Source organism: Pinus tabuliformis, chromosome 9, assembly GCF_031772625.1.
Source record: "Pinus tabuliformis cultivar Carrire ecotype Pingquan chromosome 9, CPIR1, whole genome shotgun sequence".
Lineage (NCBI taxonomy): Eukaryota > Viridiplantae > Streptophyta > Pinopsida > Pinales > Pinaceae > Pinus > Pinus tabuliformis.
This window is the reverse complement of record NC_142307.1, coordinates 1,440,831,210-1,440,846,909: the sequence shown is the minus strand read 5'-3', so window position 1 is coordinate 1,440,846,909 and position 15,700 is coordinate 1,440,831,210. Positions and strand designations below refer to the sequence as shown.

The following is a 15,700-nucleotide window of genomic DNA, read 5'->3' as shown; positions in this document are numbered from 1 at the left end:
GATATGGATCTCAAACTGAGGAGTCAATAGAGGAGTAGAGGATCCTTAAGATGTCTACTTCAACCAACTTATGTTGGAGGTAAAATTTTAATGAGGCTTGGGGCCTTCTTATACTAAAATGCCTAGATGAAATGCATGTAAGTTTTTTCTCCAAAATAAAATAATGCTACATGCAAATGCTTCAAAGAGATTGATTTGCAATGCTTGAAAATGAAATAGTGTTCAACATAAGTTGCAATTATAACTTCAATTGGAGGAATAATATTAGCTTACAAGTGTTGCATGTGTCTCATCAATGAATTAAAATGGTACAAGTAATTTGCTTGAGAGTAAAATTTGTTTCAAATAGACAATGACAATAAATCGCTCCAATATTCAAAATAACGATGTAGCATAAAAATGAAGCATGTATTCAAGTGCTCATGAAACAATTTACCAAGGTAAATGGAAACAAATCAAAGTTTGTTAAGACTATAAAATGCTTGCATGTAAATGATGAATTTCCCAAAGTAAAGTGCAAGCTTGTAGCTTCAAGCAACAATGAGATAGAGAATACAAAGTCCTTCAAAGTCCTCAACTAAACTTCAAGGAGAGTCTTCACAATAATTGTTTGAAACTTGGACACTAGACCTCCTTTCTTGAGAAAGTAATGACAAGATTTCACAAAACTTATTCAAGGGAAACAAGGTGAAAGTTTTTTCCAAATGCCCATGGCTTAGAGAGGAAAATGGGCAGCCCTCTAGTGAACTCGACTTTGGCCAAAATAAGCCTCAAAAGGGCTTATGGCATCCTTGGAAATCGAACCCCCAACACTTTCCAAAGGTCCTGTAAACACTTGTTAGGTGTTGCCGGAAGTTGCTCTTCAAAATCTGCCACACAAGAGTTAGCAAACATTCCAAACAATGGCTGCAAAATAAGTTAAGTATTAATGGAAAAATCAGCAAGATGAAATGTATGTGTACAATTATAATTTACAAAAGGCTAAATGAAAGAGTGAGAGTAAACTTTCGTCTTTGCTTAGCCATCTTCAAGTGCTTAGATAACAAATGAAAGAAATGAAGTACAATGTTTTTTAAAAGAGATTTAAATTTAGAATTGCTTGGCTAGTGTACAAGCTATGTGCCAAAACCCCTGCAAAACCACTTTGTAAGATAAGATTATGAAGGCTCAAAGGACAAATGAAAGCTCCTTTAAGAATGTGTCAAGAGTGGGTTGGTTTCTTCAAAGACTTCCCCTCACGCTTGATTCTGTGATCCCAACAAGATGTTCCCTCTACAAAACTTCAATCAAGAATTAGTTCGATATAGATTTAGCAATAAACAATGATAATAAACTCTAGAGATTTATTTAAAACCAACTAGAACATTCTATACCTTGAGCCTACTTCTAAATCAAATGTCAATGCAAGATAGTTCTACATTAACAAATCCATAAGAGCATATGGAAACAAATTAGATCAAAGCATAAGTAAAAAGAATTATACCATTGATCAACAATTCATCACACTCCCAAAGGAGGAACACCTCATGAATGAAATCTCAAAGTCTTTATTGATATTTTTTAAAGTGTACAAGGCACCAGTGCTTCCGCAAGCACAATAGCTAGTAACAATATGATACAAATGAGAGCTGAATGCTCTATTATATAGAACTATGGGAGCGAATCCCAATGTAGAAGTGATTAAACAAGTGGCATGAAGTGACAATTCCAAAGAGAAATTTGAATTTGTGGAATGGAGCTCCAGTGCCAAGTGTAAAAATCGAATTTTGGCAAGTGGACACCCTTATGTGCCAAATTTGAATTTTATGATGGAATGACAAGTGTATATGGGTGGTAACCCATGTGGGGACAATTTCCCACAAAAATCTCCTCCAAATATTCTCCCAAATCCTCCCAAATGTGCATTAACTTCACAAATTCGAATTTCAAAGTAAGCAACTTTCTCATTTAATGCCAGAAATTTGATTTTATTTGAGCACATGTCATTTCCTTGATTTTAGGAGTCCACATCTCCTCGGGAACTCACTTTAATTCCCTCATAATTTTCCATCTCATTTCCACAACATATAACATGTGTGGATATTTATTTTCTCCATTTATTTAATTTTTGACTTATTTAATTGCTAGATTTCCTACTAAACTTAGGAAAAGTGGGCTTTGAGGGTTAAAAACACATTTTTAACCCTTCAAAGTGTGTCATCAAAGTAAGCAGCTTTCTCATTTAACGCCAGAAATTCGATTTTATTTGAGCACATGTCCTTTCCTTGATTTTAGGAGTCCACATCTCCTTGGGAACTCACTTTAATTCCCCCATAATTTTCCATCTCATTTCCACAACATATAACATGTGTGGATATTTATTTTCTCCATTTATTTAATTTTTGACTTATTTAATTGCTAGATTTCCTACTAAACTTAGGAAAAGTGGGCTTTGAGGGTTAAAAACACATTTTTAACCCTTCGAAGTGTGTCATAGTAGAAAGTTGAGGGTGAGAAGTGTAAATTTCATTACTCATTCCCTATACAATTTCTCTAGACATCATTTATTACATTACACGTACAATTTTTATTGCAATTTCCGTAGTGCGGAAAATCTAAAAATTTAAAAAATGACTACCTATACCTAACCAAATTCCATGAAATTCTTTGTGTAATCTAGTATGGTAATATACATCGACTTTAGACACTAAGATGTGTTATGGGCTCAACCTTCAAACCATCATCCCGACTTTGGGGTAAAAAGTGAGTGAAAAAACCCAGAAAATTATCTGCCCCTGAAAAAGAAGGGATAATTAACCAGATATAAAAACACTCCAAGGTGTACTCGTTCGCTGATAGAGTCCCAACATCCTAGCCTTGTTACATACTAAAAAATCATCATTACTAGTATCACTTATTACAATTCCCCACAGGGTGTGGAATCTGGGTACAAGAAAGAAACTTTGTTTATTGATGATATCTGAAGGTACAAGTGTCCTCTGGATCATCCTTGGGCTTGGAGTCTTCATATAATCATCAAGTGCCATTCCAGTGGTCAAAAAGTGGCATAAACAATTTTTCACTATTTGCATTCTATATCAATTACTCTAAATCTAGCTCAAGAAGAAGTGGTAATTCTAGCACCGTTTTGTCATTCTGACATTGATTAATTTACTGCTGTCGTAAAGAACCTAAGTGCATTAAGGATATTTGTGGGCTTCCATTGCTCACACTTTGCATTCAAGTGCTCTTAAGGAATTGAGTAATTTGAGCTTATTGGATTCATTTGGCACTGAATAATTCATTGACTAGTTCACTGCTTTGATTTGACAAATGTATGATGAACTTTGAACTAGATGACATTGCCACCTTTGATTCCAATGAGATTCCCAAGAACTATATTCTTGACTTCCATTGATTCTAACCATCTTTCTTGCTTCTCTATGATGATGTCTCGAGCTCTTGCTTTCAATGCTTCTATGATGCTTTGATGCATCCCAATATTACTTAGTGAATCATGATAGCTATATCTTACAACAAAAAGACTTAGGAACTTGAAAATAACTTATGTGAAGAAGACTATCTTAGTAATAGAGATCTCATACTTCCTCTTTCTTGGACTTCTTCTATTCATCTTCCTCCACTTCCTCGGTGATGTGGGCTTCTTCTCTTCCTCTTTGTTATTGTCCTTGAGCTTAGGACAATCTTTCCTATGGTGCCCATATTCTTGATACCCATAGCATTGTATTTTAGCCATGTTCTTCTTATGTTTATGAGGACCAAACTTTCCCTTTCTTTTTGTTATTGCAGCATGTGCCTGATTTTGCTCATCTGATCCCACATCAGATTTGTCCTTTAGTCTAGATTCTTCAATATTGCATAGTGGCCATAGATCATGGAATGAAGTAGCTTCTTTCTTCCCATAAATACTTGAAGTAAAGTTACGCCACTCCTTCGGTAGTGCATTTAATACAACTGTAGTCATTTCTCTATTAGACACAACTTCTCCCAAATCTTGTAATTGATCCCTGATTTCAGATATCCTCATAAAGTATGAAGTTATTCCATCTTCCCTTGACATCTTCAGCTTGTAGAGTTCTTGTCTTAATGAGATGACTTCTCCAACAATGCTTACGGAATACAACTTTGCTAGTTTGTCATAGATTTCTTTTGAAGTTTCAAATTTTGATACATATGGGATGAGGGGATCCTTAATGGATTCTATGAAAATCCTTTGAGCCCTAACTTCCCCTTTCATATACTTTGCAAGAGCTTGAGCATCTTCATCTCCTGATTTTGTGATAGATGCTTTGACATGTTCCATCACCTCATTTTCAATGAGATTCAGATTTGTCCTTTTCTTCGATGCAAAATAGTTTGAGGCCCCAACCAATTTGTTGCTTTCCTTGCAAAAAGACATTTTGACAGATTCAAATAAGGTCATATACTTGTTGAGATGCTTCTTCCACTTGCTGCATTCTAGAATTTGATGATGATATAGATGATAGAAACCTTCTTTTTGATGAAGATAGATTTCTTCTTCAAGATGATGATGTGATCTTTGTTCTTGAAGTGCTTCTCTTGGATGTATATACTTCAAGCTACCTTGCTTTGTGGTATTTTGATGATTACTAGAGGATCCAAGACTTTCGCTGGTGTAGACTTCTTCTTTGATCTAGGGTTTGATATTTTGTTGTAGACCTTGACTTCACTTTGATATCTATCAATTTGCTTTGATGTCTTTCTCAAGATCCTTGTGTGTCTCTTGATAAGATGCTTGTTACCGCTCAAACTAGCAGGGGACCTAAGGGGGGATCCCTAAAGGGCAAATGCTAGGCTGAGGGCAACAAATGGTGACTTAGCTCACTGTCACCTCAGCTAAGGATCCCTTCTATTTACAGACTCACTGATGGGCGGAGACCCGGTATGTATGGATTCACCAATGAAGGATAAGTCAATGGATACGAGTGACCCAAATGAACCCTTTCGCAGAAGAATTTGAAGGATGGAACTTGCTTGCTTTCTAAGCAAGGTACTATGTATTCTAGGGAAAGGAAGAGAGGATTTGAGGGTTAGGTTTATGGGATAAGACTTGTGAAAGAGTTCCCCAATCCCTAAAATCCTTGTTATAATTGGTATCCCGGACGATTCTTGAAGAATGATCTTTCAAAGTAGCGGGACCACACAGGGCCAAGTGGACCCAGTGTAGGGTATGAGGAAAGTATGTAGCAACTGATGATATTCTTACACTAGACAAGGTGGGGGGAATGGATCAAAGAAAGAATTTCACTTGAAGATGTTGTTTTGACCCTAAGAGGTACTAGCCTTGGGGATGGCAGGGCAAGTTTTGATCTCGGAGCTAGGGCATGGATTTTTTCCCAACTCCACGATCGGAATGGCCTCAAAATTCGAGGAGAGCTAGAGGAAATGCCAGTGCAGGAGACCCTAGAAGATCAATTTTTTTTGATGGCTAACTTGTCGGGAAATTGATGCCCTAAGTACCCCAATGTGGCTAGACCTGGGAGGAGGTGAAAGAATATATATTTTTAATGACCACTCTTGGTAGATCAGTGCCTTAATACTTGGGAGAATGCAGTCTATGTTGAGTATGAATAGGATTTCTTGGTTCCCAGTCAAGGAGGCCCCAAGATCACTCCACTAGCCTTCTAGGTCAAGAGGAAGCAACCTTGTAGTTTTTATACTTCGATGTACAAAAGGAATGGATTATCAAGGTCAAGTTCTTTGATAGAAACACCCTTAGGAGATTTCGCTCATATTACATGGCCCATACATTGAGAGATGCTATAATAGAGACAAATTCCACAAATTTAAGCAGTAAATGTGTGCAACAATTAGCCAGAACAACGAAAATCCTAGTCCAACATATATGAAAAAAGTAAACAAGAATAACATCAAAAGCACGTACTTGCATGTAATAGAGTATATCCAACCATTCACAATTGACAATAGAGAAGCTCTAAGAGAAGATAGACCAATATCCACACATCAAAACTCGTTCATAAAGCTCCAATTCATACTTTAGAAAAAGTGTGAAAATCTCAAGAGAGGTATGAGATCCAAACCAAAGTGATGATGAGAAATGAACTCATCTCACTTGTATTTATACACAACTTAGGAGTTGGAATTAGCCTCCTTGGCCTACATAAGCTCCAAAACTAAAATAATGTTTTAATAATTCAACTTTTGGTGACAAGCCCACCAAAATAGCTCCTAAATGAAAAGGTAAGCCTCTCAAGAGGTCAAGTAATAATCTATGCATGTTGTAGGGCCCTCTATAGGCCTAATGAGGTCCATGGGTGCCACAATGAAGAATAGGACCCTCAAAAGCAGTGGACAAGAGGTTGGCCCCTTGTAACAACTTGTGGTGCTCCAAATGACATGTGGGGGCACACAAGTGTCCTCATGGGTCTCCAAACAAATTGAAGATGCCTATAGATCGCTTGTAAGGGCTAGGATGATGGTGTAGGTGGTGCCACATCATCGTGCAAGGGTTGAAACATCTGCCAAGTGTATGATGTAAAGTGGGGCTAGCTGTGCATGATGGATTAGGTGCATCTTCTTCGTCTAATAAGTGAACCATGAGCAATCTCTGAGTGGCTGTGGGGATCCATGGAGTGCTGTTTGCTGCTATGGAGGCCCATGGCTCTCAACACACACCCTACATGTGCCAATGTAGCCCTTTGGAGGATTAGGACCCCGTATAGGGAGATCAAACCCAAGATGGAGACCATCTGCAATCCTGCATAAGATCCAATGTGTCCCCTAGTCTTCCAGTACAACAAGTCATTAGAGAAATTGAGTAAATGAGATTACCAATCATGGACCACAGGTGGGGACTTCATAATGGCCTGCCCTTCCATAATGGGCTTTGGGATGTGCCAATGTCTCCTAAACTCCAAATGGGGTTAACCAATAATCCTATTAGGTGGTTTCTACTTCTAAAGGGGATAATATAGTCAAGGTACATCCTTCAAAAGGTGGTGGCATGTGACAAATAGGTGAATGAAATAGGGGATGAGAAGGGGCAGCCTTGGGTCACATGCTAGGGTACAAGGGTAGCTAATAAGAGGGAAGCCCACACTTGGGTTTATAATGTGTAGGAAGGAGCAATCGCAGTACATGCGGTGCCCTGACCTTGATTTTTCCATCCTTCTTTATATGCCTTTTGCCTTTTTATGATTTTCTTTGATTAACTGCTCAAGGCCCAAGGGGTAAGAGCATGATGTATAAGATATAGCAGTGAATACCCCCTTTTAAGGTGGGGCGGTTCATTGCCCACCAGGGGTTGGGACAATCATGGGTTCCTATATGATGAAGGAGGCTCATAAAACCTGTAGGAACCAGGGTGATGGCCATGATGATGGGGTAGAACTCATGTATTGACTTTTGCCCGCTTGCTAAATGTGTTTGTCTCAACCATCTTTTGCATTTTGTGGTACATTTTCCTATTGAATGTGGCCATATATGCTTTTATATTTCTTTTTAGCTGCATCAACCTCTGGGCTTCATTCTAGGCCATGTCCCAAGGTGTGGGCAAGGGGAAGGGGCATGCTAACCCTATGTGGACCCAATGGAGGAATGTAGACCCAGGTGGGAGAAACGATGAATGGGGTAGTAATGAATGGAAAGAGGGTAATATAAGCGGATAAGGGAGCGGGACCACACAACCAAAATCGAGGTTTCCCATGAAATACCATCCCTAAAGCCAAATGGTCAGTAAAAGAGATCCCACGAGACTAGAATCCAAGGTTAATACCTAAAAGGGGTCTAGGGGACAAAAGCACAAACCTAGCCCATCTTTTCCACCGAATCCCCCATTAATCCATGCCCAGAAGTGTTCATGACAAGCAAACTACAATACTCAATTTCCAAATGACAAGGCATACCTTTAGGTTCGGGAGGCCCACCTTCAAACATACGATCATGGCAGATGGGCGAGGGACCACATGGCTGTCTCAGGTGGTGGAGAAATGGCACAATGAGCTAGCTGGTGGCTGCTAGCTGAGGACCATCTTGGAAAAAAAATTTCTCCTAAGGATATTATCCACAAAATGGTGGGTAATAGTGCCCTTCCTTGACTTTGTCACCTTAGCTCTAAAACCATGTTGATAAATCTAGGGCATCGAGATGAGGTGATTTCTCTTCTATTTAGTAAATGTTTGTGAATGATTTTTTTTACTTTAGATTAGGGTCTTCTTTTACTAATATTATTATAGTGTTATTATTCATCAAACAACTACCAATGCATAAACCATAAAGAGACAAGAGACACAAAATATAGGCTATTAGCCGGGGCCAAAACCTCTCCTAGATGAGAGGAAAACCGGAACAAATTCTTCTTCTTATAGAGACTCCAATTGACGAATACCAAGACGAAGATCAAGACCCTTGACCACAACCACTCCAAGATCAAATCAACGTCTTTGCACAAAGATAACTTACAAGCCTTCCAATGATGATGGCTTCTCCTTCAACCTTCTTTTCGGACCTGCAACCTTTTGTATCCACTGCAGAAACCCTAGATAATCTGTGTAGTCAAAATAATGGGGAGAATGCCTTCCTTTATTCTTCGCTTGATGAGATACCTTTACTTCAACCCCTTGGCCTCCAAGATTACTCCTTCTCCACCGAAATTAGGCCTTCTATGTTGACTGTGATCCTTGCTTCTTGACAGCCGAGAAGTGTGCCCTAGTTGCAGATCAAACGTATGGAAAACAAACCCAAACAGTTCTGTTTTCGTCCTTCCTATCCTTGTTGTTCCTTCGCTATAGAATGAGACTTCTTCTCCTTGCTGGATCGAACTTCTGTTTCAGACCTATGCTTCACTGAAATTCTGTCTGCAAATGAAATTCACACTGCACTGTTTATAGTTGTTGGAGCCTGTAATAAGCCCACTTGAAGAGGGTGAACCGACATGCCTCTTTGTGTAGATTATTTATTCCATCTTGTAGCCGACTTGAAGGAGAGGTCTTGTGCTTGTCTCGGAGGACTTTCATACTTATTTAATGACTCATACAAATGTTTAACGTGCCCAAGAAGGGTCCTTCATACATGACATAGACTCAAATTGACTTTTATAACTATGTGACAAATCCTGAAGGCTCACAATGGGAGCCATTACTAAAAATAAAATTCCTTGCTCATGAAACCCATGAGACAAGCATTACAATAATAATTTTAATTTTCTTCTTTTCATCAATTACATAAAATCACAATTACACATGTCATTATGAAGAACGGACCTAGTTACACTTTTCAACACGTAAGACATGTCTTGAGCGCTGAACGCAGAGATCAGAAGACCTTGCTGTAAGTTGAAACAGTTTTGGAAACAGCACGATGTGACCAATACCATTGCTGAAGGGGGAGACATTTTTCTGGCAAACAGAATTGGGGATTTAAATAATCACGTCTTCACTCGTAGCTTGGGCAGATTGGCCACACAGAAGAATAGGGTTCGATATGTAATCAGATTTATAAGTCTCTAGTCTGTTCTGTACTATACAAGTTGATAGAGTAATGGATTCTGTTAGGTTTCAGACTTCAAGAACAATTGAATTCTTATACAGGATTGTTTATCACGATATTGAACAAAGTTAAGTTTGTATGGTTTTGACTGTGGTTGCAAAAGATATATTCTGTTCTGAAATTGTGTAACTTGGTCAATTGCAAAGAAAATCTGTTGAATAAAATCCTAGCATTACAAGAGACCCTAGAGCAAAAATTACCCTAGCACTTTACATTGTTCCCCTTTAAAATTGGGGTGTAACAGCACAAAAATAAAGTGAAATATGAGAGCAACACTAATCCTAAATTTCACTCATTAAAATACAACAATTAATGACTTTTAACAATTTTTATTTTTCTTTCTGATGAATGAATGACTCAATGAGTGAGTAGAAATCCTAAGACACAGATTGAAAAAAGAAAAAACCAAGTTAGGATGTGTTTTAACCCACAGTAAGTTCAGAAATTTTCCTTAGGGGTTGTCAACCAGAGTCCCAAAATGGGGAGGCTTGTAAAAGTGGATGGTTATTTTCTTGTGAACAACGGTATTCTCTAGCATATTTTGTCTTGCGTTCTCTATTTTTATTCTTATTCTATTCCATATTTGTAAATGACTATGCAGAAGGATAAATACAAATAAATATCCCATAAAATCCTTGCGAAGATCTGATAATGTTTAGCTGATAAATTGGGGGAAGAAATATCATACTATTCATCGTTCCTAAGTGCAAGTGTGGTAAGGGCCTATAGAAAATTTGGTGGAACAAAATTCACAATTCTTAAACTGGAAGAGGGGGTGCATGAGGAATTTATGTCTCTCTAACAGTTTGTTGTATGTGAATAAAATTTCCAGGTTAGAATGAGACAGGTAGTTCAATGAGAATTTTATTATGTTTTCAACTTTTTGGGTATGAATCGCGAGTATTTAATGCCATATAGATGTTGTTATTAAATTAGAAGTTTATTAATTGGCTACAGGGAGGAAGGTGACCAGTTATCGAAGTCATGTAAGAATACAATCCAGGGGAGGTACATGCTGACTGATGATCGGGGTATGCACTAACCCCAGTTAGTTTTAATGCAGATTCTTGTCAACATATTCCAAATTACTAATCCCATTTTTACATGGAAGATAATTTCATGGTATCTTTTGGGGTTCTTTATGCATTTGCAGATATGAACACATCTATTTAGAATGTTATCTAAAAAGTGGGATTGTTGAAGTGGTTAATCTGTAATAGTTTCCAAGTGATGGTCAAAAGATCAATTAATGTGGAATTGCACTTCATTCACAGACTACAGTACAATACGTACACTTAGTGAAATGGGTAGATGTGCCTTCAAACAAGGGAATTGAAGCTCTATGTTTTAACTTTTGATATTCTTTTTACGTTTCATTTTTTTCGGAACCAAATACAAATGTATTAAAGTTGGTACCAAACAATAACTTGTGTTCAAATTGTCAGATTACATTGGTTGGTTGGGAGTTTTGTAAATTTTTTCTACTAAGGTTCCTGGATAAATGAAAAAACCTTATAGTAGTAATATACGAATGAAAGTCCCTATTTATGTGTTAGGCAATATTTATGTCCTGACTCCTGAGCACTGGTTGTGGTCACTTGTCATTAGTAGTCTTAAGTGAGCCTTATGTTTGATAATCCCAAAGTCCTAGCTAGCTATGTTCATCTACCCTCAAACATTTATGTGGTAGCTGTTTGGAAAATAATAAAATGCTGCATAGATTTGGCTTCCCCTAGCCTATAATGAAGGGACATGCTTTAATGCATAGACAGGTTTGAGGATCGAGCATTTGTAATAAGAATTTTTTCCCATGCTTATCTTCATTTATTTCAGCTTTGTTAGTGCATAAGTTATAACAAAGTAAAGTGTTGCTGTTCCTGTCACATAAGTGTGCCTCATCTTCATGCTTGGTGTTCATCGCTTTGGAATGTTTCCACTGTTTCTTCCCTTTTCTTGATGTGGTTCAAGATATACTATATAGCCATCATTGCTTATGGTATTTACATTTTGTAGGAAATCAGGCTTCAGTTGCTGAAACATGTCATTTTTGTGAGAGCAGATTGTATTTTTGTTTTCAACTTGTGATTTTGAAGTATTATCCTCCTTGCAGGCAAGCTGAGAAATATTTTTGGATTCTACCTGTGTAAGAACTTTATTATCATATTTCATTTCAATTTTCAACTAGACTCTCTCTGAAGTTTTATGCCACTTCTTTATTTCGTGTCCTAAAACTTGTTTTCACATCATATTTCATTTCAATTTTCAACTAAACTCTCTCTGAAGTTTTATGTGACTTCTTTATGTTGGTTCCTAAAATGTGTTTTCACAATCTCCTATCACAAGCTTAGTGTTGTGACTTTGCTTCTGTTTCCTATATATCATAAATGAGATACTTTAATGAATCCATTTCAATTTCTATCATTTTCTGATTCTGTCCAATCCTGCAATTATCCATGGTTCATAGCTTGGAAGCTCAATAGTGTTTCAGAATTCATCTATCCTTTTTATTGCTTTGATTTTCATTGGATACTGCCTCTCATTATTTTCTGTGACTTTGTATTCAAAGCGTATGCATCAAGAACCCCTGTCCAAGTACACATAGGTTTGAGATGTATGTGCATGCGTGTTTTGAATATAATTTATATAAAAATAATATAAATAATTAAATAATCATAATAATAGTTAATGAAGAGGCATGTCCATAAGGACATGACCGTTCGTGAAAGGGCACCTGCCTAGCATATAAGCATGACTTCATTTGTAACATATCATCATCATATTATATCTTCTGTACATTCTTATATAAATATTACTATTCTATAATGGATATTTAGATATATCAGATCTTTTGAGTATTCTGTTGCATTTATGGACTTTGTTCATAACATTGGTATTAGAGCCACGTTCTCCGATCCTGGCCTTTGGCCATCAACTTTTCGTCAAGTCTGTTGCTGTTGCAATTGAGGCTCTTAGCCACAGAGAACATATTTGGAGGTTCTCCATTATGTCATGAGGCCTTTGGCTATAAATATAAAAAAAGAAGAAAAACACACACACACATATATATAATTTCTTAAAAAAATATTATTTAAAAGTCGAAAAAGATTATATAAAAAATATTAAAAAAAATGCAAAACATAGAAATATATTATAAAAAAATCAAAATTCAAAAAACTATAGAAAAAATATTAGAAGAAAATAAAGAGAAAAAAGAAAAAGAAAATAAATTATACTTAAGAAAAACAAAAAATTAAGATTAAAAGAATATATATATATATATATATATCTAAGTTGCACGAAACAGGGAAACATGATGAGTTTCCAACACGGGCACGGGTACGAAACGTGAACCCCCCAAATTTTGGAAACGGGGAAACGCAATATATATATATCTATATCTATATATATATATATATATATATATATATATATAAGGACATTTAAGAAACATGTGCAATCATAAAGCATATATGATACATTCTAATTTATTACATTATGATTAAATTGTCAATTGTCAATGCATAAACTATAAGTCTCTAAATTTACATCGCATTTACTCATGAATGATCACATATTGAAAATAGCAATATCCAAAATCAGCCATGAGAAATTTCTAATCTCTTGTCTCGTGCTTGATTGGGAGTCTCCTACATAGTCGAACGACCTTAGTGCTCTTGATTAAATACAAGTTCCATACCCTAGTACCCTACGTGCTCTTGATTATTGGGAGTCTCCCCTGCATAGAGGGCTTGGTTCTCTTGATTAAATACAAGTTCCATACCCTAGTACATGACAAAATCCAATGGAAACATTGCAATCCCACCAATTTTGAGTGAGATCTAAAATTCTATTTTCTCCAAATGAAATCCAATGAGGGTGAAACTACTCTAAAACATCCTGAGTCATTTCATGGTAATGAAAAATTTAAGTAATTAACATTACCATGAACTGCATATCAACACTAGGGCCATAGGCTTGAACATTAGGCTGCCCCACTCAAAAAATCCTCTTTTTTATAACTTGAGAGGCATCTAGAAGCATCCAGAAGATATTTTAGTCACCCAATAAAAAATTAGAAGCGAAAAATAAAAAAAAAATACAAGAAAAAGTCAAGTTAGAAGAGGAAACTCCACTGTACGGCCTGGAAATGCGTTTTCAGCCGTACTGGCCACGTTTCCTCCTTGAGAAACGGGCCAGTACAGCCGGAAATGAGTTTCCAGGCCGTACAGTACGAGTTTCCTCATTTCCATTTCGTTTCCGGCCGGAAATGGACCCTTCTCCAACGTTTCCTGCAACTTATATATATATATATATAAACAATTTTTTTTTTTTTTTTTTTTGTTTCCTGACTGGCCCACTGCCGTCGTAGCCGTCGATACTCTGCAATATTCCTTCACCATACTCGACAGCACACTTGACAATGCCCATTGCCCACTGCCACGGTCGCGAGTCGCTACTGTTAGGAATTTGTAATTTGGGCTCAGTTAAATTCTTCCTTTATACCAAAGAATATAATTTTTCCATTCGAATTTTGAATTATGAGCAGGATTATTGATTATAGAACATGTTTTTGGATCTTTTGCATACTCACTTCGAATTTCGTTAAGTTATCCTGGGACTACAACCGAGATTGCAAGTAATGATGACTCTTCATCTCTTATGGATAGAGCATCTGCTACTATGTTGTCTTTCCCTTTTCTATGTAATATTTCCATGTCAAAGGCAACGGTTTTTTCAATCCATTTTTGCTGTTCTGTAGAAAGTGTTTTCTGCTAGAGAAGGTGCTAAAGACTATCATGGTTCGTTCGTATTAAAAACTTACTTCCCAAAAGATATTGTCTCCACTTGGCTAACATATGCATAATGGCGAGCATCTCCTTATTGTATGTAGACTTTAGACATTCCCTTTTATTGAGCTTCCTGCTTTCAAATGCTATTGGATGGCCATCTTGCATTAACATTGCTCCTATTCCAAAACCTGAAGCGTCACATTCAATTACAAAGGGCCTTGAAAATTCAAGAGTTGCTAATATAGGTGCATTAGACATAATTTCCCTTAAGGCTTCAAAACACTTTTCTGCCTTATCATCACATTGAAATGAGTTTTTCTTTAGAAGGTTTGTTAAAGGTGCGGTTACATGGGCATGGTTTTGAATAAACCTTCAATAGTATCCAATCAACCCTAAGATTCCTCTTAATTTGGTGATGTTAGTTGGTTTGGGCCATTCTTTAATAGCCTTGATCTTATTAGGATCTACTTTTACTCCTTCCTTCGATATTATGTGTCTGAGGTACTGTTAAAATTGGCAACTAGGGCCAAACTCCATGTGGGTCATCTTATTTATGGCAGCTGATATTTTTCTTGGATCCCTCTCATCGAGAGGTGTAGGATTGATCTAAAGATCATCCAATTCCGATAAGTATTCATGGAGTTATGAATTTATTTGTGTTATAAGACAATTCGTCAAGGTCGGCCAACAACCAAATAAACCCCACATGTGCTCAACGTTTTAGTATAAAAGGAGATGACTTGAGAGTCATTCTACACACACTTCTATCTTGATTTCTCTCCACTTGTCTTGGGTTTTAGTGGAAGAGAAATCTAGGAGTGGAAGCCCTAGATGTTGGAGGAAAAGAGGTTGCCCTAGCCGCAACAAAGAAGACAGGCCAACGTAGCTATGGAAGGGTTCTATACGCTGCCTAAAGGAGTCAAGCCGCAGTCCATGGATAGAGAAATATCATGTTGGGGGAGGCCCTACTCAATTTGCCCTAACTGTAGGTCTCCCCAGCCCTAACCTAGTTGTCTACAGCCTAGCCGCAAAAGAATACCCAGGAGATCTGGATAACATGATGTGGAGGAGATTAAGGAGGCCTAGGGAGGCCTTAGCAAGCCCTAGCCGCAGTCCAAGCTAGAGCAAGGAGAGGCCAAGACAGTGAGGAACACAGGGACCGTTTTAAGGGCTAAAACAAGGCAAGCAGCCAGGCCGAGGAGAATAGGAGCAATATGCTGCTGTGGGCATCATTTTGTGGAGGCAGTAGCTACAATATTGTTGTTGTACTTGGCCGCAAGCCTAAGCACACAACTGTGATTGCATTGGGGGTGTTAAGGGCTGACACACATCCTAAGGAGGCAATGTTGCTAGGGAAGAAGCTTGCCAAGGTAGGTCGTAGT

At 37.4% G+C, this 15,700-nt stretch overlaps 1 protein-coding gene across 1 annotated transcript in view; it reads left to right on the top strand.

Moving 5' to 3' along the window:
• The window catches only part of LOC149153983 (glycosyltransferase family protein), a 162,820-nt gene that overhangs the window by 64,438 nt on the left and 82,682 nt on the right, over positions 1 to 15,700 (top strand). Inside the window, exon 2 of the mRNA XM_089440513.1 lies at positions 10,486 to 10,559. Within this exon, the coding sequence (XP_089296639.1) occupies positions 10,486 to 10,559 (74 nt within the window). The remainder of the gene's footprint in view (positions 1 to 10,485; positions 10,560 to 15,700) is intronic.